General features: G+C 45.1%; 1 protein-coding gene across 2 annotated transcripts; it reads right to left on the bottom strand.

The window, feature by feature from the left end:
• PAFAH1B1 (platelet activating factor acetylhydrolase 1b regulatory subunit 1) lies at nt 1-26,102 on the bottom strand. 2 transcript variants are annotated; one of them, XM_053995503.1, is made up of 11 exons: nt 25,952-26,102; nt 11,750-11,958; nt 11,243-11,327; nt 9,681-9,755; nt 8,615-8,821; nt 8,128-8,296; nt 7,132-7,234; nt 6,197-6,425; nt 4,844-4,945; nt 4,054-4,210; nt 1-3,517 (listed from the first exon to the last, which is right to left on the bottom strand). In XM_053995503.1, exons 2-11 carry the CDS (start codon nt 11,779-11,781, stop codon nt 3,444-3,446), a joined length of 1,233 nt encoding a protein of 410 aa, XP_053851478.1. In that variant the 5' UTR covers nt 11,782-11,958; nt 25,952-26,102; the 3' UTR covers nt 1-3,443. The 2 variants fall into 2 exon arrangements, with proteins under 2 accessions (XP_053851478.1, XP_053851479.1); XM_053995504.1 differs by lacking the exon at nt 25,952-26,102 and adding an exon at nt 25,884-25,902.
• Between the last annotated feature and the right edge of the window lie 1,830 nt (nt 26,103-27,932).

Genomic DNA, 27,932 nt, shown 5'->3' with positions numbered 1-27,932 from the left:
TAGTTTTATATGCATTTAATAGTTTACCAATTGGTACAATAAGATTTTTTTAATATGCAGAAAACATGAATAAATTTTGTTTTACACAGTCTGAGAGCAACAAATCTTACTGTAAAACACAGAGCAGTATTATATACATTCCTTTACCGATTTTGCTTTAATTGTGTCAATAGCTTCAGTTAACTCCTACAGCCTGGGAACTGTTCTCTCCAATTGCAACCTCTAACAGCGCTCAAACAAACATCTGACATTTGCCTTCACGTCGATGTCGGGATCGACTCTAAAGCGTGAGGATTTTGCTAACTTCTCTTCAGAATGAACTCGGGGAAGCCTGAGGGACAGGCAGGACAGGAAAGCAGCTACTTACATGACACAGTGGAAAGATAAAAAGGCCAGTTAACGCCAGTTGTGACTTGCAAATCCAACGCGACCCCCCCACTCCCCCCCCGTCCATCCCACCCCTCTATGCACGTGCTCTTGCTACAGGACTCTCGGTATTGATTTAATACACGGACGTTATATACAGCTGGACACAACAGCTCACTCCAAGGGCGCTTTTCCTTCACTCAACTCAGCATTTGCAATATTCAAATCATTAAAGGATTACCAAGCCACCACTGTCTACAAAAACAAAGTATTTTTTCCTTTTAAACAGCTCTCAGGGGAGTCAGGAGCTGTCTAAGAGTGATTTCTCAGGCAGTTCACATGGACAGGAAGCGGCAGAGGAGAGGCAGGGACCCCATGCCCACAGTCCCCACTCACTACCAACCAGGGGTTGTTTTCCTTTCCTCAGTGTCCCGGGCACACATTGGTCACACCACACACAAAAGCAGGATGGGTTTGTTTCACCTTCTAAAGTGCAAGATGGTATAAAACATCAACCTCCAGCTTCTATCTAAACCACAAAAGATGTTGCACTTTCTGGCCCGTGTGGCTAAGCCCAGGGATCCGCAGTGGCTCTGGTGGCAGGCCAGAGCTGGTCCTGGCACGTGCTGCCAGGTTTAGTCAGGAAGTGCCAAAGCACCAGTGAACCTCTGGCCCCCTCCAATGCATTTAGTTCATTAATGACCCAGTAACCTCACTGTTGCAGATCTGATCACAGCAAAGGCACAGCACAAGCTGACAGTAACAGTGGGGACGGTTCCACAGCATGTCCCAGAGGGTCCCCCTCACTCCCATGCCTGTGGTGTGGCTCCCTTCCAACCAGGGCTTCAGCTTTGGTGTGGTCGGGACCATCCCTGAGATCATTCCCTGCTGCCCCAGAAGGCTTGCTCTGCACAGGAGCAGTGCTGAGTCTCACCCAGCAGTGGCACACACTGGGGCCGGGAGTCCTGCTAAATGCTTCTTTGCTACAGGGAAAAAATGCAGTAGACAACTTCCACATCACAGGTACCTTTAATTTCTCATTCAGGTTTTGAGTTATGTACAGGAGGGTGGCTTACTTTAGACTTAAATAAAGTTTCTAGGTCCTACCAGGAATTAAACAGATGTTATTACTTTACAGTTGCAGATGCATGGAGGGATTTAAGATGCACTATTTGTGTATCTGGAATTCTCCAATAGGACAAAAAGCAGCAAATTTTTCCAGTCCAAGCAGCTAATGAACAAAACAGACTTTATTCGTGCATGCTTATGCAGCAACACACACTGAGAATGACAGAAACCACTGGATTTAAGAGATTAGCCTGGATCTTAAACTGGCTCTGGAAACCCCCACATCAGAACCCCGCTTTCTCCACCGCTTCCCAGAGGATCCCACACCCCAATCCAGCTTCTCCCACAGAACAAAGGCTCCTTCTGGGCTCACTGTGGAAGTTTCCCCCTCACCAGTGCAGTGTGCTCACCCTCCAGCCCACCCTATGCTGGTCAGGGACTCTCAGCTTTAAAAGGGACATTTTAAAAGCCATGGATTAAACCAAAGGAATAAAATAAAGCACAAATTCACCTGTTGAAACATCAGCCTGGTACTTCATTGTATTGTCAATTTTAAAGTTGATTTTTAAAAACACCTGGTTAGTTTGATAAGTATTGTAATTCTTGGTTATCTACAATGGAATCTGTCACAAAAATGCTGATTAAAATATTAATTTATAATATTTCCATTAATTTCAGGTCAAAATATGTAACTTTAGGGATATGCAAATTAAAAATTGTGTACACCAAACAACATAAATACTAATAACTGAGCTGGGCTGGTTTTGCTGATAGGATTTGGGTCTGGTTTTAATGTTTATCATCATTCCCACAGAAGGGTGTGGGCTTTGTTCATGGCATCTTTCTTTTAGAAGCCTGCATGGATGTGACCTGCCATTGTCAACTGATTCTCAAGATACTCAGTGCCTCCTTTAAAGCATTTCAATGCTGCAGCCCAAGGTTTTTCTCCACTTGCAAACCCCAGGATGTTTTTACTGGAGCCACATTGCCAAGGTGAGGATCACCTCATTGTCCAAGGAGGCACTAAGGAAACCAAAAAACTTTTGCATACCCCAATTTCCTGCCAGTGAATGAGGGAAGTGTCCTTTGATCCTGCTGTGTAAATAGGTATTTAGGAATTGCACATCTCTAACAAACATGGAAAGCAAACAGCAAGTTGGACCATGGCAGTCATTTGGGAGAGGAAGCTCTACTGGAAACTGGATCACTAAACTCTAGTGGGATGGACAACTCCTCCTGGAAGTTTGTCTAGCATTAAAAAAAAAAAAACAAACAAAAAACCATTTAAACTTAGTTTAACAGCACAGCTTAACCATTGAATGACCAAATAAAAAATAAATACATTTATCACATCAGCTGCGACTAAGATTTGTTGTCTTATTTCAGGTTTACAGTCAGTTCTATAAATATACCAACCCTTGCGTGATAGGAGGCCAAAACAAATGTTTTCTGTTGATTTGGCAAATGTTTCATGACAAATATTCCAGAGTTTAATTAATTTCCATTAATTACATATAAGGTTCAGAAGATTCTGAATTGCAGCCTTATTATCTAGTATTCTTAGAGAAGATTTATTAAGCACACTTAAGTGATGTTACATAGATACACATTTCTGAAAGAGCCCTACAAAACTTTTCCCAAATGAGGTCACCAATTCAGGCACCAACAGACAGCAGAAAGAAAAACAGGTATAATTATCCGACATAACGACACTGTCAACTATTCAGTTAAGTGCCCTATTCCAATCATCCCACTTCTGCCTTCTCAGGTCTGATGTGACCAATGCCAGCCCATGTTCTTAAACCTATGGTACTTCTAGACAACGTATGTAAATTTACAGTATACAATTTGGATTCACCATGCATGAATACTTTGTGTGTAACATTTAATAAGCTCAATCTACATCCAGAATAATTTACATGAAAGGACAATATTTATTTAAACAGAGCTCAATGGGTAACCATGGTATCTGAGTGCATCCAGAGGAAAGGGGGTCACTGTGAACTCCATCAGCGGCACTCCCACACTTTTACTGTTTGATCTACACTCCCAGTCACCACGTACGGGGCTGTCTTGTGGAAATCTGCCAGGAGACAAAAGCTCACGTTACCAGTGAACCCAGAACTTCAGCATTTCCTACTCTCACTGAATGGCACTGCTTTTTCAAAACAATTCTACCAGCTCAAAGGCTAAATTCCAAAGCTCTCGGCCGTACTTCTGTAGCCAAATTTTCTCATGCTGTTACCAAGACCTGGTAACACGAATCAGGAATGTCCAGGAATTCAAAGAACTCTTTTCTGACTGTTGTGCACACCCTTCTTTTCCTTTTGCTGGGCAAGCACTGACACTAGAGCCCTCCCCACATGCCTGCACGTGTTGGTGACAGGTTCCAGAACTCCCTGTCAGTTAACATTCTTATCCATGTGCAGCAGAAGTGGAAAAATCCAGTACACTCCAACTCTACAACTCACATGTGGGGGGTTTGACTAGAAACTGGAGTTAATTTCTAGTTCATTTCTTCTGCACAGAGTGCCACTAGGGCCCAAAGGTGCATGCCAGCCTGGTGCCAGCTGCAGCCAGTGGGGAAGCAGCAGCTCTGGCACAGGGAGCAATACGTACCCAAAGAGGTAACAAAGTGTTCGTGCGCGTTGAGGGTTTTCATGCATCGCTTGTTCTTGAAGTCCCAGACACGGAGAGTCTTGTCATCAGCACAGCTCAAAATAAACTTTCCCCCAGAATGGAACAGGACGCCACGTACCCAGTTATCATGGCCCACCTTGTGCACAAGGAGAGATCAGTGAGCAGGCTGAGAGCTGAGCATCCCACACCTCGCACTACGGCACGCTGAGGGACCCCTGCCTGGCCCCGCAAGGACAGCGCTGAGCTCCTGAGACCTCTCAGAACTCACAGCTTATCTCCAGTTTCTATTATTACACCTCTATCAGTCCTCCCAACAATGCAAGTTCCTGTACTTGAAGGCAAACAAACAGCAGTCCTCATGTGATCTGCACAAGTTCTGCTCTCCACCCCCAGCACCACCACCCAGTCCAGCCAGGATCAGAGCTGGGAACAGCAGGCTATGGCCCGCGGGAAGTCCCACACGTGGCAACAACATGATATTTCTCAGAAGACACAATTCAGATAATAACCAGCATTTCTGTAAACAAACCAAGCTACTCATCACAGAACCTACACCACAGTACTGCATTCACACAATCATTTTGGAGACTGTCAGTATTTCTTAGCAACAAGATCTGAACCACAGAAGCCATTAAAACTGTATTTCCAGCATTTGAATCATTATAACTATGGCTTCTCTTGAAAACATGACATGCAAGATAATACATTTCATTAAAACTGGTTGTACATATACATCTACAACTGCCAGAAAAAACACCAATGGACTTACAAGTGTCATAAGGCACATGCCAGTGCTAATGTCCCACATCTTAATGGTCTTGTCTCTGGATCCAGACAGCAGAAAAGGCCCAGGCTTGCCACTCTTCTTAGTCTACAGAAAATTATGGTACACATAGGATGAAAGTGGCAAGAGGAGGAATGAAGCAGATCCCTTCCCAGTGATATTGTTTAGTACCAAGATCAGATCATACAACAGCTTACAGCAAGTAAACCCACACCGACAAAGCTGGGTCACAGGCACTGGTACTAATGCTAGGAGAATTACACAATCTGTTAAAAGAAATGGTTGTCTGTCCTGCTGATTCCAAGCCAAATACACACTTGCCTACTGCAAGACAGCCTCTGTTAACAGCAGACACATCTCAAGTGCCACATCTCGGGATGAGGATGCAGCTCACACATACCTTTGTGTTCACATTCTTCATAAAATGCAGCGAAGCAGGGTTAGGAATTTCTGAAAACTTCCTACTGTGAAGTGATTTCCGTGTGTGTCCCTGCACGGTGACCACCGGCCGAGCTCTCACCTGCCCCAGGTGTGCAGGGAAGGCGCTCCCCTGCGGGCTGTGCCCGATCCCACCAGCAGGGGGCAGGGGAGGCACCACTGCAGAGCCCACACGGCCACAGGAAGGACGCACGGACTTTGGTTTTAATTACTTATAATTAAAAGATTATAATGGCCTTTGGAGGCAGAGGGCAAAACAGCAATGCCGGGTGGGGGGGGCTTGACTAGAAACTGGAGCTTAATTCGATTTCCTTTTCTCTACACTTTAACATCCTTAGAACGAAAATTTCTTCTGGCCTTTAGCCTTTCTTGAGGCTCACTAGAAGAGGTATGGGTGATCACACAAACTGTGATTCATTTTAGTTAAGGAATGCTTTCTCCATCAGTAGCTGTACAGTAAATCACAGCAATCGGTGCTTGACTCCAGCACAGTGCACACTGCACTCAAGGCAGCTTTATTCTGCATTCCTGACTGGCTCCTTCCCCCCTCTACCTTCCAATTGCTAAGCATCCTTATAATCTTCACATTCTGCCAGAGAAGCTGCTTTACACATTTCTTTGCTGCAATACAAGACAGTGGGCCCACTCTCACCCCTCCCTGAACAGATATCTCCCCAAAGTTCACTTTCACTAGTGCAAGGATAGGTCCTAAACACAAAAGCTGGATCCTGGGAAGCCGAGACGGGGCTTAGCTGCACACCCAGATACTCGGACAGAAGTACTCATACAGCTGCTGTACCTGCCAGGCTTTGAGCCCAAAGCTCAGCGGCTGTCAGTGCTACACAGAGCACGGACAGAGACCTCCCTGCGCGTGCTTGTGTAACAGCCCGGGAATGTTACCTCTGATCCCGTGGCTTCTGATATGGTGGAGTAGGAGCTCTCGGGAGCCCAGGAAATGCACTCTACCACATGCTCGTGCTCCCGGAGCTCAGCTTTGCATTCCTTTGTCGCTACCACCCACACGCGCACCGTCTGGTCGTTGGAGCAGCTGGCAATCAAGGTGCCGTCCTGGTTGGGCCGCACCATGCGCACCCATTCTCTGTGCCCCGTGAAAGTCTTCACGCAGTAACTGTGCAGAAAACACAGCGTCACTCAGCCCCCGGCGCAACAACCCCCTGTGCCTGCCTCGGAAATTCCAGGACACGTCACCTACTCAGTGGTTAAGATAAAATACTTTAGTGCACACATGTTCATCCCGGCAGGTGATGGAGCACGCCATGAAGAGTTTGTGGAAAGGACGTGGACAGGAGAAAGCAGTGGCAGCTAGGAGCTAGCAAAAACTTGTTAAGGCAAAAAGCAGGAAACTTGGGGGGAAATTAAGTTGACATGACTACTTGCATTAAACAGTTATTTTAAGAACAAGTAGAGATTTACAGGTCATTTCGGTTATTAGAGAGACAACTGATAAATGAAACAAGCAAGAAGACAAAAAAATCAGGAGACACCTTGATCTGTGTCAAAAAAGGTAACAGATACTCCCTTTAAACTCATGGTTAACCAGTGAATTTATTTTCCTAATTCTTCATGAGATAGAGATGTACCCTCATAGCTTCCAAAAAGATAAAACCAGTTAGCTCTAATTAGTCAGTATTAAATCTAAACCCCTCTGCCTAATGACTGAGGCAGAATCTTTCAGTGAATTACTCAAAATGGCAGAACATCGTTTCTCAATTCAAAGAGTGCCTGCTGACATTCAGATTCCTGTGTCCCGTTTCTACACACAGTGGTTTCTCCTCGCTTTTGTTCTGGTGCTGTTTGCTCACAAGTGCACTTACCCTGTCTGGACTTCCCACATTTTGATAGTTTTATCCCTTGAGGCAGAAACTATATGATCTCCGTTGGGCATGATGGCTACCGAAGAAACGTTATGATCATGACCTAAAAACAAAATAAAGCCTTTAAGTGGCACTGGCAGAATTTTCACAGAGCACACAGGACTTGCCTTTTTTTTTCATCTTGGTCAAGTAGCTACAGTAGCAGAGCATGTTTTATTGAATCATCTTTACATGTAAACTTGAGGTTTTATGAAATAATCATCCATATTTTTAGAACCTACACAGTCCAGACACTGAGCATCCTTAAAGGTGCTTTTTGTTTACTTGCATATACCTATGGGTGGGTGTTTATTTTTTTAAGTCTCAAACATTCTCTATTTCTACTCACCACTTCTAAAAGAAGATCCTAAAAGCAAAAAAAAAGCTCTTACATAAGACTATAAAAAACATTTGCTGTCAATATTAGAATCTTACAGCTGTGGGTGTTGTACTTTCTCATTTTTCCTATGGCTTTCAAACCCAGTGCAAAGGGAACGTTCCCGTGTGATCAAACACACGCAGCCAAACCCTGCATGGAGCAGCTACAGCCACCCTGCACTGATTCCTCCCTTCCTGCATCAGGAACACAGAGGGCTGAAGGAAGGAATCTTTCACCCACTTGAAGGCAGTTTTAGTGTCTAGCAAGCATTTAATATTTAAAGCTAAAATCCCTCTGTCATTTTATTTCAGTATCATTATGAGATGCTTCCTACACCATCATGCATAGTAGATTTAAGATGCTATTTCATTCCATAAACACTGCATGCATTCCCTATTTACAGGGCATTCAAATTATATCCCCCCTTTTTCTTTTGGAAAATACTCTGGTGTATAACCCCTTTGCACATCAGCAGTTTTCCTGGATTAAAAAAAAAAAACCAACAAAAAAACCCCAAAAAAACCCCAAAAAAAACTCTTCACTTTACAGACTGCTAAATCAATCCCTTTATACCTTACCATGCATAGTTCTGATGCATTCAAAGCCCTGGAAATCCCATAGCTTAATGGTCATATCAGCAGAACAAGAGGCCAAGAGTTTGCCAGTGTGGTCAAAGGAAATATCTTGCACAGAGTCTGTGTGCCCCTTCAGGGTTCTCTCAAAGTCTCCTGTCTCATAATCCCACACCTGACAAGGGAACAGACAACCTGTTAGCAGCAGCCCATTACTCTTTGTATTCTCCAGCCTCACATCTGCACTCTGCAGGCCACTCTGGCACCTTGTTCAATAATTAATCAAGCAAGAGACAGACAGCCCTAAAAAGCTTAACAGTAGAGGAAAATAAATTTCTTTTTATGTGATTTTGTTACTTATAAGTTAACTGAATTCATGCATTTTGAAAACTGCTTCTCAGCTAACGTTAAGCATGATAAGCCCAAGAAGAGAACAAGTTTCATTTATTGATGTCACCTAGTCCACAGCCAGTTCTGTGGAGCACACACGTACCTTTATTGTGGCATCCTCTGAAGCAGAGACCATAACACTGAAAACTGGATGGAAAATGACTCGAGTGACAGGACTCCTGTGCCCACTCAACGCATACTTCTCTGGAGGACGAGGAATCCACTCTTTAGGGTCTCGTTTCTGACCAAGAGGTCCACCTGATGTAAATTCTTCCTTAGCTTCATTCAGCTTCGATTCTAATTCCATTACCTAAGTGTAAGAATTTTAAAGAGACCTTTCATTTCCAGTTTTATACAAGATCTAATTCACCTTCTTCACTAGTAATCCAAATGACAACTGACTCCAAAACTCACAGTAAAGCAAAGACTGCATGGATCAAAACTGATTATCAACATCCAGTAGCACTGGTTTTAAAAATCAAACCGAAATTAATAAGTCATAGCTTATTCTTTAATAATTTATAGTTAATTCTTAATAATTTAATCATTAATAATTTATTCTTTTCAAATTCCCAAATATTTTCACAGGAAAAAATAAGTTCTACAAAATCCCCTCTACTCACACACTGTACAAATACATCTGAATTACTATTGTGCCAAACTACCAAAGAAGGTTGTGCTAACAAAAAGGAATGCTACTGCTGCAGGAATTCTGTGTCCTGTTGGAGCTAGCACACACATTAACCAACAACAGAAACACCAGAGGGCTAATAAACCCTCGCTGTATTAACCTGCACATGGGATAGGACTTTATTGTTAACACACTGATTTTAGGGTTTTTTTTTGTTTTTAATACACTCTTGAGCCACTGAAGCATGACTAAAAAGAGTTTTGTACTCTCCACTTGCAGCACAATCCCTCACTGGAATGCACTGGAGCTAATGGCCCCTTCCCTCTAGGGCCATGGCCACAGACAACAGGCAGCACAGATTTTTCCTCCCTCCTAGCCCAGCCTGACCCCCTGCACACAGCGATTCCATCTCCCTGCTCACCAACTGCCTCAAGGCACCTCTTGCCTCTCCAGCTTCAGGACTGCACATGGGTGTTCAGTGCTGAATGCTTTCTGGGCCAGCTTGTTATATGTGTACAGCCAGCAGATCTCTACTTACCTTCTTTTGTAATCTTATAACAGATGTCCATTTTTTTTCCAGAAGTCCAGCATATTTCTTATCTAACTCTTCATTCTGAGAAGAAGCATTTAAAGAAAGAGGAAGAAAAGCAACACAGAAAAACAAACATCAGAGATGCAGAAGTAACTAAGTGTTGCACTTGCTCTCCATTGCAAAATTACAGTCTCATGCTACAATAATCCTAAATGAGATGAAGATAACAGACATAGAAAATAACCATGCCAAGGCTTACTCCACAGCAGATAAAAGCTCTGAGGACTCGCTACCTTGGTTAGGGACAGATGTTAATCTACTACTATAGGGGGGCACTTGTGAAAGCTGGAATTATTTGCATGAATAATCTATACGAAAATTAAATCTCTCTTTGTAGAGCTACACATCAATCATTCCAATTTACTCAAATAATTTCAGCCTTTACCTTTTCTTTCCACTTTAATATAGCCCACTCCAATTCAGATTTTCTTGCATAAAAGTCGTGAAACTTTTAGCAACTGTGCTTTCTCTTTCCCTCAGGACCATCTAACCTATTTAGATTGCTTTCCTAAGCTTTGGGAAGAGGAGACTAAATTAGGTTGATAGATAAGGCAGATAGGGAAATGATATTAGGATTTTCAATTGTAAGTATGGTATTTCAATTTGTCACTTCTACTTATTTATTCAATACTAGGCAAATTGGAGAAATTAAGTCAAACTTCAAGCGTTTCGGAAAAAGAACAATGCAAGATATGTAATAAAGAAAAGGCAAGGATTTATCCAGCACACAGAAGTTTACTACTCAATCCAGCTGTAGCCATATAAAATGCACACCTCCTATGCTAATAGATGGCCAAGTTAAAAATTATACCAAATTATCTGTGACAAAAGCAAATCAACAGAATGAAGTTGCAAGAAATGACTGGTCTGAGTCACTGGCATCTGTACAGTCTAAGCAAACAGAGCTTACCAGAGCTGGGCACACAATCACAGACTGGTATGGGTTGGAAGGGACCCAGAATCTCGTTTTGTTCCACCACCCCTGCTGCGGGGGAACACCTTCCACTAGCCCAGGCTGCTCCAAGCCCTGTCCAACCTGGCCTTACTGGATGATGAATCTCTATGAACTGTTTCAGCCTGCCCTCCTACTACATGGCTACCCAAGAGGTATGCAACAGACTCAGGCAATGACTTAACTCCTGACCTAACTTACACCTCAAAAGAATTTTCCAACATTGGCTCTGTATGACAAAGCAGAGGACAAAACTAATCCAGTTTTGTCTTCCTGTTTCTCAAAGATCCCCAGTGAAGTCAGTCTCCAAAGTTGCACAGTCTCAGACCATTTCAAATCTGGTTATAGAACCATTTGCTCAGAAATGGCCAACTCACCCAATGATTATTTTTCCCTTTTCTGGTAAGGCAATAAGCTGTGTGAGCTCATCACCTCCTCTTCTGAAACTATCTGAATTAACAGGTAGGTAACAGACACAAAGGTTCAGAACAGATGCAAATGCCGTAAAACTGACTTCTGAACTAAAATATAGGTGAAGAATCTTGTTTGAACTCACCACATCTAATTCAGCTTCCTTTTTAAAAACTGAATATGCCTCCTCGTAGCCATTGGAACGGAGGTAATCTGCTATCGCTCGATTTCTACAAAAGAACATTTTAAATACAGTTTAAGGACTCAGAGAAATATTGTCATTACAACATAGTACATTCTGATCAGATCCTTGTCTACGTTATGAAGTAAAACAGCAAAAAATTTCCAGAATTTACTCAAGACAAATGTAGAATTCACACATTGCAGCTTATATTGCAATGTGCTTACTGCAAATTGAAGAACCCTTTTTTATGCCATCAGTAACTCTGAAATTATATTTTCATCATTTCCCAATTCTAGTTTCAAATACCAGCAGTTCTATCAAAAATAAAGAATAGAGGGATCCAAACCACAATACACAGTACTTAAAGGGCATGTGAACAGAGACACTCTAAAATCTATTTTGGAACAAATGCTAATAATTGAAGTTTAATGAAAATGCAACACAAACTTAAAAAGAATGATCCCTTACAGTTCATCTCGTTGCCTTTGTGACAGCACCATCGTGGCTGAGATGTCAGGTTAACGTGATCGAGCAGTGGCTTCTCCTCAAGAGCTAAAGTCTTGGGAACCCAGGATCCACAATTCAGTCTGCCACAGTGGCTTAAATCACAAGTATTTCCCCAGACGTGAAATCAAATAGGAAATCCAGAGGCATTCAACACAGAAGATTCAATCCATCTACAAGGAGGAGAAAGAGACATTGTTTGTTTCTTTGAAACAAGCATTCCTCAGGCAGCTTTCTTAGATTTACCCAAACAGCATCTTTAAAGGCTCTGGCTCTACCCCAGCATGGGGCCCTTGCAGCTACAGTGCTACACAACTGCAGCACACAAATGACTTTTCCCACTCCAGTACCACCACCTGAGGGGGTTTCGAAGAACCTTTGACTAAGAGGCAATACTTGTTTTCTTTTCAGTCATGTGTTAATGTAGTTTACTTAGAGTTAATACTTCATCTCACCCATGTTTAGGACATGGCAAATTTTTAGACAGTCCTCCAATCTGATCAGAGTGGCACCATTACCATGGGAAGAGCTGCCACAGGCCCATGACTGCAGTTGGGCTCAGGCAGTGGAGTGATCACAACACCTCTGGCAACGCCAGCCAATTCAGGATACAGCTGAAACCCGACACGCTCGAGGTAGTTCAAGTCAGTGGAGCTGTGCTTTTCCAAAACACAGGCTCATTAGTATGCTTTGATTCAGAAACACGAACTGCAGCATTCTCAGTGCACAATCTGCTTCAACTGGGCAGCTTCAACCTCTGCCACAGTGACATCACCAAACCCACACTGCCTTTGCTTTCTGCACTGCAGGGACCTTGCGAGCACCACGACCATGGGAAGTGCTGAAATGGCACTTCTTGCACACCTGGCAGGTTCTGTACGGAACTCATCATTCACTCAGGCTGCTCAGCAAGTCCGACCGACCAACCAGCCCTCAGCACCGAGATAAACCGAGGCAACGCACAGAGACAGCTCAGAGACAGCAGGTGGGTTTGTAAACTTTCTACCGACTGCTTGAGGACTGCGCGCTCCCGCTGCCTCACCTCTGCCCCTCCTAGGCACACACGTACACTGACTTCAGGATCACAGCTCAATAACAATTTCAGTAAGGAGCCTTCTTTAAACAATAGCCTGCTATGAAAAAAGTAAGGAAAATACTAAGCTTATATCATTAATGGCTACTTATTCATCACAGGGGATCAGAGGCTTCTTTCTAAACCTATCTAGGCCCTGCTGTCTGCTTCAAAATGAGCTTAAGCTGCAAGTTGCTTGTTTCCACCCTACTGGTGGACCTTCCACGTTAAATGCTGCACACCGTAATACTGCCTGCAAGCCAGTTACAATACGAACACTCTGAACAGGAAATGCCTCATTTAATTAGTCTAACCTCTTCCCCAATAGCTATTTCAGAAACAATTCAGCTGAAAACTAACAGCACAGGCTTCATCCTTTCAGAAAACAGAAGCAAACATTTCACCTCCTCTTGTCCCATAACCTAATTCACATTTACCCATAACCAGGTAAAGAGGCAGCTGGGTTTCAAGAGATGTCCGGTGCTCAGTACAGAGCAGAGTACCACATGCAAATTAACAGAAATTTGGTTAACATCCAAAATACGGTCCCGCAGTGCCGAGAGGCGCCCGCAGAGGGCGCGCCGCGGGACACGCGGTGCAGAACCGGGCTGGGCACGGCAGGAGCAGCGCAACGGGCCCGGGCACTGCCGAGCGCACGGCAGCGCAACGCAAACACACAAACGTCCAAAATCTGCCTCTAGGCCTGCCGCAGGAAAAACCTAAAGGTGGGATTTGTATTATGAACCGCCACTATGCAGTGAATGCCTAGCAAATCCATCTTTTACATGTCATCTCTTTAGAAATGCATGTTCCCTGTCAAATGTAAAGTAACCTCAAACTTCTCCATATCCTATACCCACTTCCCAACACCTGGGCTGCTCCACAATCTAACTCTGAATTGTTAGTGAGAAACAGATCCTAGTACTGGAATGGCAAAGCAGCGACTCTTGCTATTAGCAAATTACAGTTGAGCCAAAGCCACCAACCAGCTGATCTACAGCATCTTGCTCCTCCACAAAGGGTCTGTTCCAAGCACCCTGCGCAGTATTCCGAACTTTTAACTACAAAGCCGCCTGAATAGAAGGTAAAGTATTTTTAGGACTACCTCCTTCATAGACAAAACCAGAAAAAACAAAACAAAACCAACCAAAGCCCACTGTAAACAAAGAAAAACCAAAACTAACAAAAAAACCCACAAAGAAAGAACCCACTCAAGCAGAAGTGTCCAAACCCAAAAAACCCAAAAGGACCACCATTAATTACACACCTGTGCCACTATGTGAACTACCTATTTTTTCAGCTGGAGCAGACTTTGTGACATACAGGCTTCAGCAAAGCAAGACTAACCAGTCCTCCTCCATCACCTATCAGCCATCACCTCCAACAGCTCAGCCATGAGAGGCAGCTGGAGCTCTGGGGGAACCTGGGGAACAAAAACAACCCACAAAGAACTGCCACCTGGTCATTACATCTTGCCTCAAACCGGTCACTTTGTATCAGCATATTAAGGCAGCATCAAGACAGAGTTAGATATTCTTCTGAAAGAGAAGGTGTCTTTGCATGAGAATTTTACTCTGTCCACTATTAAATACAAGAAAAAGCACACTGAACCTAGCCATGCATGGAGTAACAGCTACTAATTAAGTGTGAACCATGATGTGCCTGTTATTAATATTCACTTACACTCCTCCAAGTTGTAGTTTCTAACTTAAAACCTATCTGATTCCCTATCAATAGTCTGCATACACAAAAGCACCAAGTGACAAACCTCTGCATAAGGACAGTAAGAGAGGGCTACAGGTGTTCTCAGCAAGATCAGGTGGAGCTGGCAGAACACCTGTCACTGGCACAGGTACGACACGTGCAATGGGCACCTCTCACTCCTCCTGGCAGCACAGGACCCGCACGGTTTTCTAGAATAACACAACAACACAAACCATTCCTTACCTATACAAAACATACTCCTCAGCTCCACTAACAGCAGCAGATCCTCAGCAGGCAGCTGCACCTCATCCCAACTGCCCACCTTTCCACTCAGCTACAGATCAGCTTTTATACTCAGGACTGGCAGAAACATCAGAGCAGTAAGAATAGCAGACTTACTTCAATCCTTTGGTGCTGCAGGACTAGAGAGTGGCATACTAAAGCATAATCTTTAAAAATAAATTAATTTAAAAAGAGACAGCTAAGAATCATCACAGACGAGAATTTTTCCCTGCACAAGTTTCTAAAGCACAGAGAATTATTGATGAAGAGCAACAAACTGAGCAGGAATACCTGAAAAGCAGAAGAATCCTCATCTGAAAAGAAAGGTAAAAACAGCACAGTGCAGGTTCTTCTGACTTCCTCATTTGAAAAAAAAAAAAAAAATAGGTGGGACCCTCTGTCTCTTCATGTCTGACCATTGCCCCCCTTCTTCCTAAACTGGGGTTCAAAGATTCCTGAGTGTCACACTGAGGTCACGCTCACGGCCACCGCAGGGGCTCCGAGGCCCCGCTCGGCCCAGCCGGTGCCACCTGGGGAGCACACGCCCCTTGGGCCAGCGGCTGCCAGCCGGGCACCCCGCCAGCCCCACGCCACGCTGGCAGCGGGCACCGAGCTGGCACGGACAGGAACGCCCTCTTCCCCAGGGCGACGAAGGATTCCACAGACCGCTGCCGCTTCCTGGCTTCAAACACTGGGCTCTTCCACTGATGGCTATCAGTGTGGCTCGAGTGCTTCCTAGATTACTGGAAAACTTCACAATAACTTAATGAGAGACCTGCAAATGATTCATAAATGCACCAACAGCAAAATGAAACAAGTTCAGCTCCATTCGTTAGCTGAGAGCTCTACAGGAGGTATCCAAGCACAATAGCTACGCGCCCAGTCACAGAAATGAGGTAGGGAAAAAATAATCACTTTCAGGCATGAGATTCCCTTCGGCTCATGGTATGTTATGCCAATAAACAATACGTCTTGGCTTGTAGGTATTTCTATGACTGTGTTCATACTTGCTTCAGGAGACACTTAAATATTTTCTACACGTATTCTCCAAATGAAACTGAGAAACAGATTATGAATCAAATTAATTCATCAGCATTTTAGTCTCAACTTGACAAAAATACTTGTTCATTTACCAGAACCAGCATCAAGCAAGAGCAAAATTACCAGAATTAAAATTCCAAAAAGTGCCCATTCCGTACACACAAAAAAGTAAATCAAATCTAGTCTGTAAATTTCTTCAGAGTTCATTATGATTTTGTTTAGTGGAGTATACTGGATGCTAAACAGTACTACAGTTTGGGTTATATACCTAAGCCCTTCCAAATCCCCATTTTCAGAAGTGTATCCTTAGGTACCAAATTCCACCATCACAACAAACCTCAGCATCTTCCACAGGATTTTGTCAGTAAGTTTGGTTCAAAGTTCTCCACTGCCTTTGTTTGCTCCCATCAAGTGTGTCAAAAACACTTTTAAGGACCAACACCATAAACACACCCCTAAAATGGCTCGACTGACTAACAGTGCCCATTTCTGCTGTTCAGAAAAAGTCACAGTAGAAGTCACCCCCAACTGAGCTGTGATCCATCTCACCCAGAGCGAGCCCCAGGACTGAGGTACAGCAAACCCAGCTGTGCCAGTGCCTTTGTCACTGGCAGTGCTCTGCTACCACAGTGAGGTGGAAGAAGACCAAAAATCAGCTTCAGCTTCATTCCTTGGTTCATGACACGGGCAGCAGCAGTGAACTGTTCCATACACCAGCACCACCACCCCAGGTTCACTCTGCTGCTGCTGTCCAGCAACCTCATGGTAGTGCATATCCCAAATATATGTCCATGGCTCCTCCAGGAACTTAACAGTAAATTAATTCAATTTCTGCAGTTTTTATGACCGTTGCTTAGGCTCCATAAACAGTCTTCACCACAAAAAGACAAGCTATGTACACTAAACATGTAACTGTAGCTCATTATATTAAAAATTAGAAGAGATACATGGCATCAATTACAGAGCTAAAGCATCAGCAGATACAGAACAGACCAGCAGAGTATAGCTCTGAAAGCTCAACAAAGCTTTAGCGCAGCACTGCTGTGCTTTAGGAACTGTATTTTTGCTGAATTCTAACACTTTAGTTAACTCAGCCTCAAGACCATTTTTTCCATAAGTATTATTATGACAACATTTTAAATTATATTCTCCAAGAACATTTATTGAAGGAAACAAAACTGGGTATCACTTTTGCAGATTGCTATCTCAGGCACACCTAATACAAAGCATTTGGTGTTAAAAAGGCACATTAGCCACCACCAGCATCAGGAACACAAAACTGGGTTCACACTATGAAATCAATTAAGAGTTTTTCATTACTCACATTTAGGTTCAAATTTAAATCTTATCATTTAAAATGTCAATAACACATATAAAACTTAAAACACTTTGGAGTGTCCAGCTACATGCTAGCAACTTTCAAGGGTTTCTCTAACACAGTCTATCATTTTTAAAAGGTTTTTTTTTACCTCAAAGAAAACTCCTGGAGTTTACTTCTGAGTTGTTAGTATATGCAAAATCCTACTTCAGTTAGCTCCCTCTCTTCAGCTAATTTTACAATCCCAGTGAAAGGCCAGTCACTTATGAAAACCAAAGGCCACCAAAAAGAGTAACTGAATTGATATAATCAGAATTAAATTCCACAATTCTTTAAAGCTGAAAGGATCCATTTGTGCATTACTAAAGAAGAAACTCTTGTTGCATTGTCTCTTGCTACATGGCTGGCACAGGAGGTCCTTGCAAGGTTCTTGGACAGTGTATCCTGTTTCATAACATTAAAAAGAGAACTTAAAGGGGTTATTTGGGAGTAATTCCCAGGCAATTAGAGCTACAGTCCTTATGGAAGAACTAAACCACATGAATTGTTCTCTTACACTTCTGGATTATGTTGCTAAATTCTACCAAGTATATAAGAAAACTTCCTTTTCATTTAAACTAATTTTTAATGGGTCTGATTTTGTTTTAAAGCCCATAAGCAAAAAGCTGCTCTATCACACTCAAGCCACAGAATAGGACAACTCCTTCTACAAGTGTACTCAAAGCCAGATTCCATAGAAGTGAAGTAATATCCATGATTCCTAGGCATAACTATTAGGACCTGAAAAGGGTTCCTAGATATGTCTCTATCTGTTGATAGGAAAGAAAAACAGTAACAAGTACAATAATCCAGTTCCTCTCCTGCTTCCATCTTGACCCTCATTACTGCAGGAAACTCATCCACAGTAGAATCACCCAGGCACAGCCATGCAGCTGCTCTTAGTGCAGCAAACAGACCTTATCCTAGAAAATGCTGGAATCCATCACCTGCTAAGCCAGCAGGGATGAGTAGAAGAATATGAGAAAGCTACTCATTTATGAGCTGGGTTAATCTTTTTTCCACTTTTCAGCCTACATCAGTAAAGCTGGCTGAGGGATTACGACAAAGTGAGCTCCAACAGCTATTTGATTTGGGAAAAACAAAACAAGAAGCAAATCTGATCTGAATTACAACTCTGAGCCTTATTTTTAATTCATATGTTTAGTAAGCCTGTTATTCTGCAATTAAGGGGAAGTCTCAAAATGCCCGTAGGTCAACACTTTGCTTGATACATCAATGTAGTATCCACAGAGTACAGCATTCTGTGCAGTGCTTATAATAATTCACAAAAAACATTTTCCGTTTCAGTTCAGTTACAAGTTTATCAAAGGAAATATATTTTTAACATGAAAAAAGTGAAAAATTTTATGTCTGTTTTCTTCCTCGTTTCACCTACTTTTACAGCTTTTGCTAAGAACCTGATACAGTTGTTTAGTTCTGAAAATAATTCAGCACCAAATCCATGGGGAACCAGAAAGCAATCTGCAGCAGATCAGATATAGTGCCTATGTTCCAAAGACTTGGAATGCAGGTTGCAATTACATCTGAAAAATAAAGCTAAGGAATGTCATCAAGATGCTATAAACCAGGAGCAAGTTGGGTGCTCCACGCAGCATGCTGCCGAAAGAAACGCCTGTGCATTTTGAAATCGACTCCTATGCCCGTCTGCTTTCCCATATTATTTCAAGCTAAGTTTTTAACACATCACAGGCAGTCACTACCCACCTTTAGGACTGTAAAACAACAAAACACATTTCTGGCCTCGTTACCTTCCCAGGCACCAACACTAAATGACGTTGAGGAATCTGGGCCAAATTTGCTTGGAAAGTATTTTTTTTTAAAGAAGACTTTAAATTAATTCAAGCTTGACATTTTTTCACCATGTATCACTTCAGTTTTGCAATTCTGATAGAAGCACTATACAATTAATTTTCAGGAGAAACATCTTGAGTGAGCACTGTCACACCATCTCGTTTTAGAGCCTTTGAGCTTCCTCCAGGTCAGAGCTCCAGCCTGAGGTCTGTATGTAGGCTTTGGTGGAAAACAAGGGAAAACATCTTTCTTCTAACCTGCCTGTTCAATTCTGTGTGAAGATGCAGGTAAATTCAGCTACCAATAACAGGAAGAATGCAGGCTGCAGTAGAAAATAAAGCTGTAAGGTGTGAGAAGGTTTCTGACAAGGCAGTCCCCACCCTGCTGCTCAGGGTGTTGTGACAGCGGCAGGACAGCAGGTAGGGGTAGTGTTACGGGCTCGATGTTACACGCTGCTACTCAACACTTGCTCAGAGCAAAGCACATCAGGGTCAGCTGGATGACTCCAGCAGGGTGTTTTTCAGTATCATTACTGCTAGGTCAAACAACACATACACATTTTGGGATAGCAATTCTAGACCACCAGGAGAAGAGTGCTGCACTTAGATATGTCTATCAGCAGGCATGCACAGGGTTTGAACTTTGTTGTTCTCAGTTCTTCCTCACATTCTTCTCTGGCTTGAAAAATTAAGGAACAGATTTATAACTGTAAAAGAGGTCACAGGACTACATCCAAATTTAAATAATTCAATCATTAAACTGCCTGTTATACTGGAAATGTGATATTAACAAAAATGACCACAAATTGATTAAATTTATAAAGAAAAATACCCAGAAGGAAACTTAAAGGAACACCTATGTTAATAATTTAGAAATGAGGGAAGGTATAAACCACAAAGAAATCCAAACAAGAACTCAGACAGAACTTCCACTCTTCAGTCATGAGAACACTGTTGGCCCTTTATCCATTTTCAAATCTTGTTGACCAAAAATGGTTTCACTCGCCCAGAGGGGGGGTAAAAAAACCAAAACCAAAAAGCTCATCGTTAATTGCGATCTATAACATCTTATTCTATTACAGGGAACAGTGTTCAACCTTTCATGACACTAGTACCAAAAATAACAAAATCAGGGTCCTGGTAGAAGGTGTCTCATCTTTCTTATCACCCACCTTCACCTAGTCCTGCCTCTAAAACAGAGCTGAAGGTGAGAGAACCAGAAACTTCTACCACTAGTGATTTAACAGACACCATCTGTTTAAAATACATACAGACACTCATTAATGACATCATCCTCTTAATAGACTGCAAAGACATGAGCATTTAAACAAACCAAATTGTTTATCCAATCTCGTTCTTCACCCCAAAAAGCAGGTGAATCCAGCACAAGTCAAGCTGTGAATGTTGTTTCGTTATGGAAGAAATAGTCATTTATCTGCAGCAAACAGCCTAGATGCTTCTAGCTGATTTTCCTCTAGTCTTAAAGAAGGATAAACGTAACACCTTTGCTTTAGCATTAAGCAGAAAAACAAGGCAGAGGCAATCTCGGGGGGAGGTGGGGAGGGGAACACTTGTCTGTCTAATTAAACCAAAGGAACTTAAGGTTTGCAGAGCACAACGGGAACAATTAACACGGATACAAGAGGCAAGGTATAAATAATCTCAGGCATGAATGGCCCTGCGCTATCCCAGATGCAAACCAGTACAGCACCACGCCGCAGAGCCTGTCACCTACCTCACAAGAGGTGTGACAGCTGAGTCACCAACCAGCCCCAGAACAAGAGGTGCCTGGAACAGCCTTCGACCAACTCCCTCAGCAGGGACCTACTTAACAACGGATCCAAGGCAATTACAGGACAGACACTGCTGCTGCACCACCTACAAACCTCAACCATGGATGGTCCCATCTCTGGAAACACCTTCTCAAGGCTGCAGGAAGAAGTTACTAGTAAAAAATACCAGGTAAGTGTTCCAGAATCAACAAAATCACAACCACAACGATGTATTTATTACATTCATTTAATCACAATCCTTATCCAAAGTCCACAAGCAGCCAAGCCAAACTGCAGAGCTCACTCAGAAGCAGTACCATTGAGAAGGAAATGGCAAAAATAATTCCAAATGTATTAACTAGCAAGTGCTTTGAATTAATAATGTTGATTTTTTTACATAGTTATACACGCATCAGTGCTCTCGGAATTGGTCACTGTGACAATGCTGTGCACAACATTAGTTTTGAAAGGACTGTATGTTTATAGTCCCAAGGAAATGGAGTTCAGCATATACTTACTTAGTACATAAGCTTTTTCTTTGAAATTTCCTGACAGTGGATGCTAGCAGGAAGTGAAATGATAGATGGCTTCCAAGACAGTGAACTAAAAGCAAAAGAGCCTAAGTCACACCTATCTAATCCCTTAAGGAGAGAGCAGGAGGTTAAAAAAAAGAAAACAGAATAAGCTTTTAAACATTATGAATGAGACAAACATTGCCTCATCCAGGTCCTGCCTCAACTGAAAGGAAAAGGCCCTTTTTTAAGCAACTGATATAAGATACAGGTTAGCAATACACATCTGTTGGGCTAACCCGCAGCAGCTGGCATCTCCAGGGTAAAACTGGAATTCTGTTCCTCATCAGACAAAATCATGGCTCTCGCCAAGGCTTTTAATACGTACTGCTCATCAGCAAGTCTTAGAACATGGTAGGGATGAAGAAAAGTTCTGTTCTAAAATAACTGTAATACACGAAAACCAGACATTTAACCCAACCTAGGCTCAGGACCCCACCATTAAGCTGATGTGACAGAGCTACAGCTCTCACCACACCTCTGCACCCCAGTGGTGGCACCATCCTGCCCACAGAGCACAGCCATTCACACTCCCCTAGCACGGACAGCATTCAGAGCAAGAATTCTGAGGAAACAGCTTTATGTACTTGAAAACTGATTTTAAAAAGGTCAGGATTGTATCTTAGTGTAAATGTCTACTTCTAAAAACTTAAAAGTGTAGCCTACTCTGTCAGGCAGATCAAAAGATAAAGCAACATCACCCATGAATAAAACCCTCAAAAGCCACATTAGGAGCCCCATTCCCTTGTGCCATATAATAAAGTAGCCCCTGAGAAAGCCCCTGAACCCAGGCAAGGCTTCACCAGTGCAATACATTTTTAGTAGTCATGTTGTCCTGCCAATGATACATAAGCTCTTATAGAAGGGAGAAAGAAGAGCCAGCTGTAACGTCACTGACAGATCTGCAAGTACGGACAGTGCATAACTTAACGACTTCTCTGTAACAAACCTCACAGGAGAGTCCCAGCACCATTCTATCAACACACATGCCTCTGATCCTCGGGAAAGATCTTCAGTTGCCATCACAAATTACATGTTAGAGGCTGGAAACTCCCCCGCTCCCCATAGGAAATCTGAAATTATTATCTATTAATAATAATTACAGATTTCTATTGTCCTCTTGATTTCCTGAATTTAGGCCCACACAGTTCTTATTTTCAGCCTAACAAGTATTTCAGTGCCCATTTCATGGATGCTTCAGCTGCTCTCCCAGTCTTTGCCTTTAGTTTAGAAAATTGACCTGAAATTCACCAAAGCAGAAGAGACCTGCCCTAAACTGAACTATTCCAATGTCACTCTCCTTCCTACTAGGTAATTCCAACCCCTCTAGTTCAGGAATACAGGGCAGCTACAGAGGGTTGTAAAAAAACTTACAAACACATGCAGTCTATACCTGAGCTACCCTGAGGCAGAGGGGTCCAGCTATTGTTTGCCCAGAATACTCCACAAGAAGTGTAAATACATTATAATTAATGATGCACATGGGCTATGGAGTTCTTCATGGAAGACAAGGTTGTAATGCCGTCAGCAGATGTTGATTCTGGAGCTGTCCCGTCCATAGCAAGTTGAGAGCAAAGACACAACCTGAGCTCCCAGGCTGGGAGGAGCACAGGAGCCAGGACAGGCACAGGAGTCAGCAGGACGGGCAAGACAGAGCCTGTGTGCAGCCAGAAAGGAACCGTTGATGACTTTTGCTTCTGTAGAACCCAAATGAACAAGTTACTCCTGTAGAAAAAGTGACTGCCATCATTTCAAGGACAAAAATCAAGCAAAGCTGTTAGGATGGAAAGAGTTTTGCTAGGTTCTTCATTGGCCTTAGCCTGGATACGCATTAGACTCAGGTATTTGGTTCGTGCAGCCATTGAATCCTGGAACATCTACTCCAAGTGAATGAACTAGAAATAATGCAGAAACCACTGCCCCTTAATTTAATTTTGGGCATACTAAGAGAAGCACAGTCTCTTTCTTGTGTGCCCATCTCCTGTCACAAACTGCACTCCAGAACTGAGACCCCCATGAAAATGCAAAGCCCGCTTCAGAACCATCCATGTTCAACGCTGTACTTGCTCCAATCAGCACTAAAATCAGATGGGAATGCCATGAGGCACATGTAGAACAGGGGAGCACTTCCATAGGCAGCCCTTCCTAGGTGCTTCCTCCAATCCCTATTGTATTCCCCAAATCCTTTGTTCAAATGCTTTTCCTACACAACTTTAAGCAGTAGTACCCAAGGGGGACAGCAATGCTCCTACAGTGCTCAAAAGGGCTTCCAAAATCCTGAGACGTTATTTTACAAGAACTTGGCACATGACGAAGGGCAGTGCAATCCAGTCTTACACTGACAGCAGTCACTCCACTGTGGTCACCAGAGAAACCAGGGATTGTCTTTTTCTGTGTGCCCACCCATAATCCGCTCTAACCAAGAAGTTCCATGAACAAATAACAGCGTGAAGCCACAATACAGAGGCTTCTCTAGATTCCAGAAAATCTTGTGTGTAAAGCACTGGCACAAAAATTGCAATTCTTATCTAAAATGTAAATAAAATCAATTCAACAAGTGCATATCTAAGTGGATAAATCGAAGCGGTTATCAGACAAAAAAAATCCGGCTTTGCAACAGTGACTGGTCACTTCTCACTGCCAGACAAATCAAAATCCACCCTGCAGAAAAATCAGTCTCAGAACAGAATGTGAGATTTGTTTCATTTCCGAAGCTTCCTGCACCATTAGATTCTTCCCTAAAGAAGAGACTTCATTGTTACGGCAATTAGTATTCCTCCACCCCGGCAAAGGGAGGAAAAAAAAGCTCTGAAAGGGTAATCGAGCCATTTCGCAGCTTTGCCTCCTTACTCCACCCAGTCTCTTCCCAGCTCAATGGCCGCTCACAGCATCCACAAACACGGGAACAGCAACAGAAACACACAAAAACGAGATGCCGGAGAACAAGCCGGATATTTGCAATGCATCTTACAGTTTTAAAATATTTTCTTTGTTTAGTTCCCCAACGTAATTTTCCTATTTAACAAAATGAGTCTAAGGGCAAATAACATTCTGACAGCAGACCCTCCCTCTCCCCAAAACCAGCAAATGCTGCACAATCATTTACAAAATGATCATCACTGAACGGAGGTTCTTTAACCACCACCTCCTAATGCCATGAACAATACTGTCATAGGAACATATACTTAGAACAATCACCACAAAAATACATAATTTAGCCAGGTCAATATGCCCAAACATTTAATTATATTAAAACGGTGTTTATTAAATTTTTTTTAATATAGCTTAGATTAATCTTCCCCCATCCCTAGTAGGCAATTCATTATGAAAGGACTTGACCTGCACCAACCAAGCCCACTGCTGCAGCACTATTGAAATGGTTCGAGTGATACCATGGCAAAGAAAGGGAAGGTGTCACATTATTATTGGTATTAAAGGTCAAGTTTAATTGCATCCACCTTAAACAAAAAAAAAAAAAAAAATCAAAAAAATTTCACGCCCACAGAACTGAACAAACCCCAAACTTTTCAAGGGAGGCACCACTCCCACCCCCCAACTTCCATCAAAAGCCCTGCCTGCGTATAACCTCCTGCCGAAACAAAACCTCGCGAGCAGTAATTAATACAAGATTAAAGCAATATTATAAGGTTTTCACGGGAAGCCTATGCACCTGCAGCCATCCAGGCAGTGATATGACCCCCAGAAGGAGAGATTAGACCTCCCTCCCCCGTTTTGCTGCAGCTGGTTCTGAAGGTCTGAGCCACCTCCTATCGCTGCTGCCCTGCTGAGCACTGCAGGAAAACTGGGGATGCGAGACAAATTCTGAAACAACACCTACTCCTTTCCCTGGATTATTAATTCTCGTCTTGTTTTCGGTGCCTCGGCCGCGCTGGCGATTTGGGCCATCGCCCGACGGCCGGCCCTGCCCGGGGAGGGTGACAGGGGGGAACCCCCGGCAGGAACCGGGGAGGGATGCTCGGGGTCCCCTCCGCGCTCACACCAGGCCCGTCGTCCCGGAAGGCTATTTTATCGCTATTTACCCTCGCCCATCGCCTCCTCCCGGTATTTGCTAAGTCACGGACGGAGCGGCGCGGCCCGCGGGGGGGGGGGGGGGGACGAAGACACGGGCCCGGCGGCGGCTCCGCACCCGCCCCGCCGCTCCCACCGGGCCGTTTTCCTGCAGAGTCACCGCGGGAGCGGGGCCGGGGTCCGCGGGGAGCGGGGGAGCCGCGCCCCGGCCCCCAGAGCCCCCCAACACCGACCCGGGGGGAGGACACCGGGCCGGCCCCCCCGCCGCCCCCCGCCCCGCCCGGTCCCTCCTCACCAACGGGCGCGGCCGCCATTTTGAGAGCGAGGAGAGGGGGGGGGGAGCGGGGCGAGGGCGGGGAGCGGGAGAGGAGGGGGAGAGCGGAGAGGAAAGCGGCGGCCGCTCGTGCCCCGGGCCGGGACAACCCGCGGGCCAGGGGGGCGGCGGGCCCCGGCCTTACCGAGCCCCGCCAGCGCCGCCGCCTCGCTGCGCTGCGCGGCTCCGGCGCCACCCGCCCGTCCCACTCACCGGCGCGGCGTCCCGGTGCGGGGTCAGGGTCCCGGTGCGCGGTCGCGGTGCCGGTGCGGGGGTTCCGGTGCGCGGTCCCGGCGCTCGGGGACGCTCCGCTCGCTCCGCGCTGTCAGAGGCGCCGCGGCCGCCGGGAGGGAGGGCGGGAGCGGCGCGGCCGCCGCGGCGCTGCGCATGCGCGGCCGGGGGCGGGGACGGCCGCCCGCCGCCATCTTGGGCGGCCGAGGCGCCGGGTGCGTGTCCCGGCGTGCCGCGCGCGCCCCTCCCGGCGTGCACTGCGCGGCCGCCCGCCTGAGGGGGCGGCCCGGGCACACCGGGAGAACCGGGAATGGCGGGTGCTTTCCGGGCACACCGGGAGAACCGGGAACCGCGGGTGCTTTCCGGGCACACCGGGAGAACCGGGAACCGCGGGTGCTTGCCGGGCACACACCGGGAGAACCGGGACTCGCGGGTGCTTGCCGGGCACACACCGGGAGAACCGGGCACGGGCCACTGGCCGCGAAGGGTCAGGCACACCGGGAAAACACCGGGCACGCCAACACCGGGCGCGCCGGGTGTCACCGAGCACGGGGAAGACGAGGCACCGCGGGTACACCACATCGCCCCTGGCCTCCCACAGGCACCGGGCGCTTTCCGAGTGCCCCTTCCCAGGAATCCCTTCCCGGGACAGCTCTTAGTGACCTTGTCCCGCAGATCCGGATTCTCCAGAGCTGAGAGAAGCGTTCGGATCTTTTGTGTCCACCAGCTCCGTGTGACGGGAGCTCTGGGCGCTCCCCTGTGCAGCTCACAGTGCCCCTTCGCAGGATCAGTATAGAAACACTCGCACTTTACACTGGGAGCTGAATGTTCGCATTATCTACAAACCCCATTTACTTAAATCTCAAAATGTCCTTTGTTTAGTATCTTAAAATGGTAGTTCCTGGTGGTAAACTGAGGCACAGACCGCTGCTGCTTTAAGCCGTACGCTCACAAGAGGTGCCACAGCAGGGTCTTGGCACTGCCTGTCCCGGCTCCTGTGTGGCCAGCTCAGCCAAGCAGCTGTGTCCAGCGGAGCTCTCCCCTCCGTGTGTAGTTCGAGTCCCCGTGCTCCGCAGCGCTCCGCTCTCGGGTGCTGTATTGCACGAAGCAGTTTGTTGGGTAGCTGTTCTGCAGGGTCCCCTCTCAGGTGCTGTATTGCACTAAGCAGTTTGTTGGGTAGCTGTTCTGCAGAGTCCCCAGCGGTCCCCTCTCAGGTGCTGTATTGCACTAAGCAGTTTGTTGGGTAGCTGTTCTGCAGGGTCCCCTCTCAGGTGTTGTATTGCACGAAGCAGTTTGTTGGGCAGTTGTTCTGCAGCGGTCCCCTCTCAGGTGCTGTATTGCACGAAGCAGTTTGTTGGGTAGCTGTTCTGCAGGGTCCCCGTGCTCCGCAGCGCTCCGCGGTCGGGGCAGCAGTGCTTGCCCAGGAGCTCCGCACAGCCCGGGCGCTGAGCCCTGCCGCTGGTGAGGCCCAGGCAGGGAACCTGCTGCTGGCCCGGAGTGCCAGAGCCCTGCAGGCCCGGGACGGCGACCACGGCCACCTCCAGCGCTGGCAGCACGGCAGCAATGCAGTGAGAGCCGGGCCACGCAGCTCGCTGAAATGCTGATCCAAGGGAAGGGGTAATTCCATGTGGAAAATTATCTAGATAGCAAAAACTGAAAGAAACCTCAAGGGACACTGAAAACTTTGTAATCAAAAGCTGTACAGTCCTATGTGTTACTCCTGTGAGTAGCAGTGGAGATTACTAATATAACAGTTCTGTGTTTGTACCCAGAGCACCTGAGGGTGCTGGTGTCAGCCTTGCCTGTGCTGGGCCTTGGCCCCTCGTTTGCTCGTGTTTATTTTATACAGCAGTAGACAAGACAGGGCTGTGCAAACCCCCTACACCACACAGGCACTCGTCAGGGTTATTTCATAGACAACATAAGAAACGGGACTGAAATTTAGGGGAAGGCTCTCAAATGG

This window comes from Vidua macroura, chromosome 20 (assembly GCF_024509145.1).
Source record: "Vidua macroura isolate BioBank_ID:100142 chromosome 20, ASM2450914v1, whole genome shotgun sequence".
Taxonomy (NCBI): Eukaryota; Metazoa; Chordata; class Aves; order Passeriformes; family Viduidae; genus Vidua; species Vidua macroura.
Note: the sequence above shows the minus strand (reverse complement) of the source record. Positions and strands in the feature narration are given on the sequence as shown.

Bases quoted from the DNA above. Each gene is read 5' to 3' on its own strand.
- PAFAH1B1 (XM_053995503.1), bottom strand. From the start codon at position 11,781: ATGGTGCTGTCACAAAGGCAACGAGATGAACT. The intron at 9,756-11,242 runs GTGAGTTCAAAC...GCTTCTTCTCAG, and splicing joins AGGAAGCTGAATTAGATGTG to AATGAAGAGTTAGATAAGAA. The intron at 7,235-8,127 runs GTAAGGTATAAA...TTTTGTTTTTAG, and splicing joins ATGCATCAGAACTATGCATG to GTCATGATCATAACGTTTCT.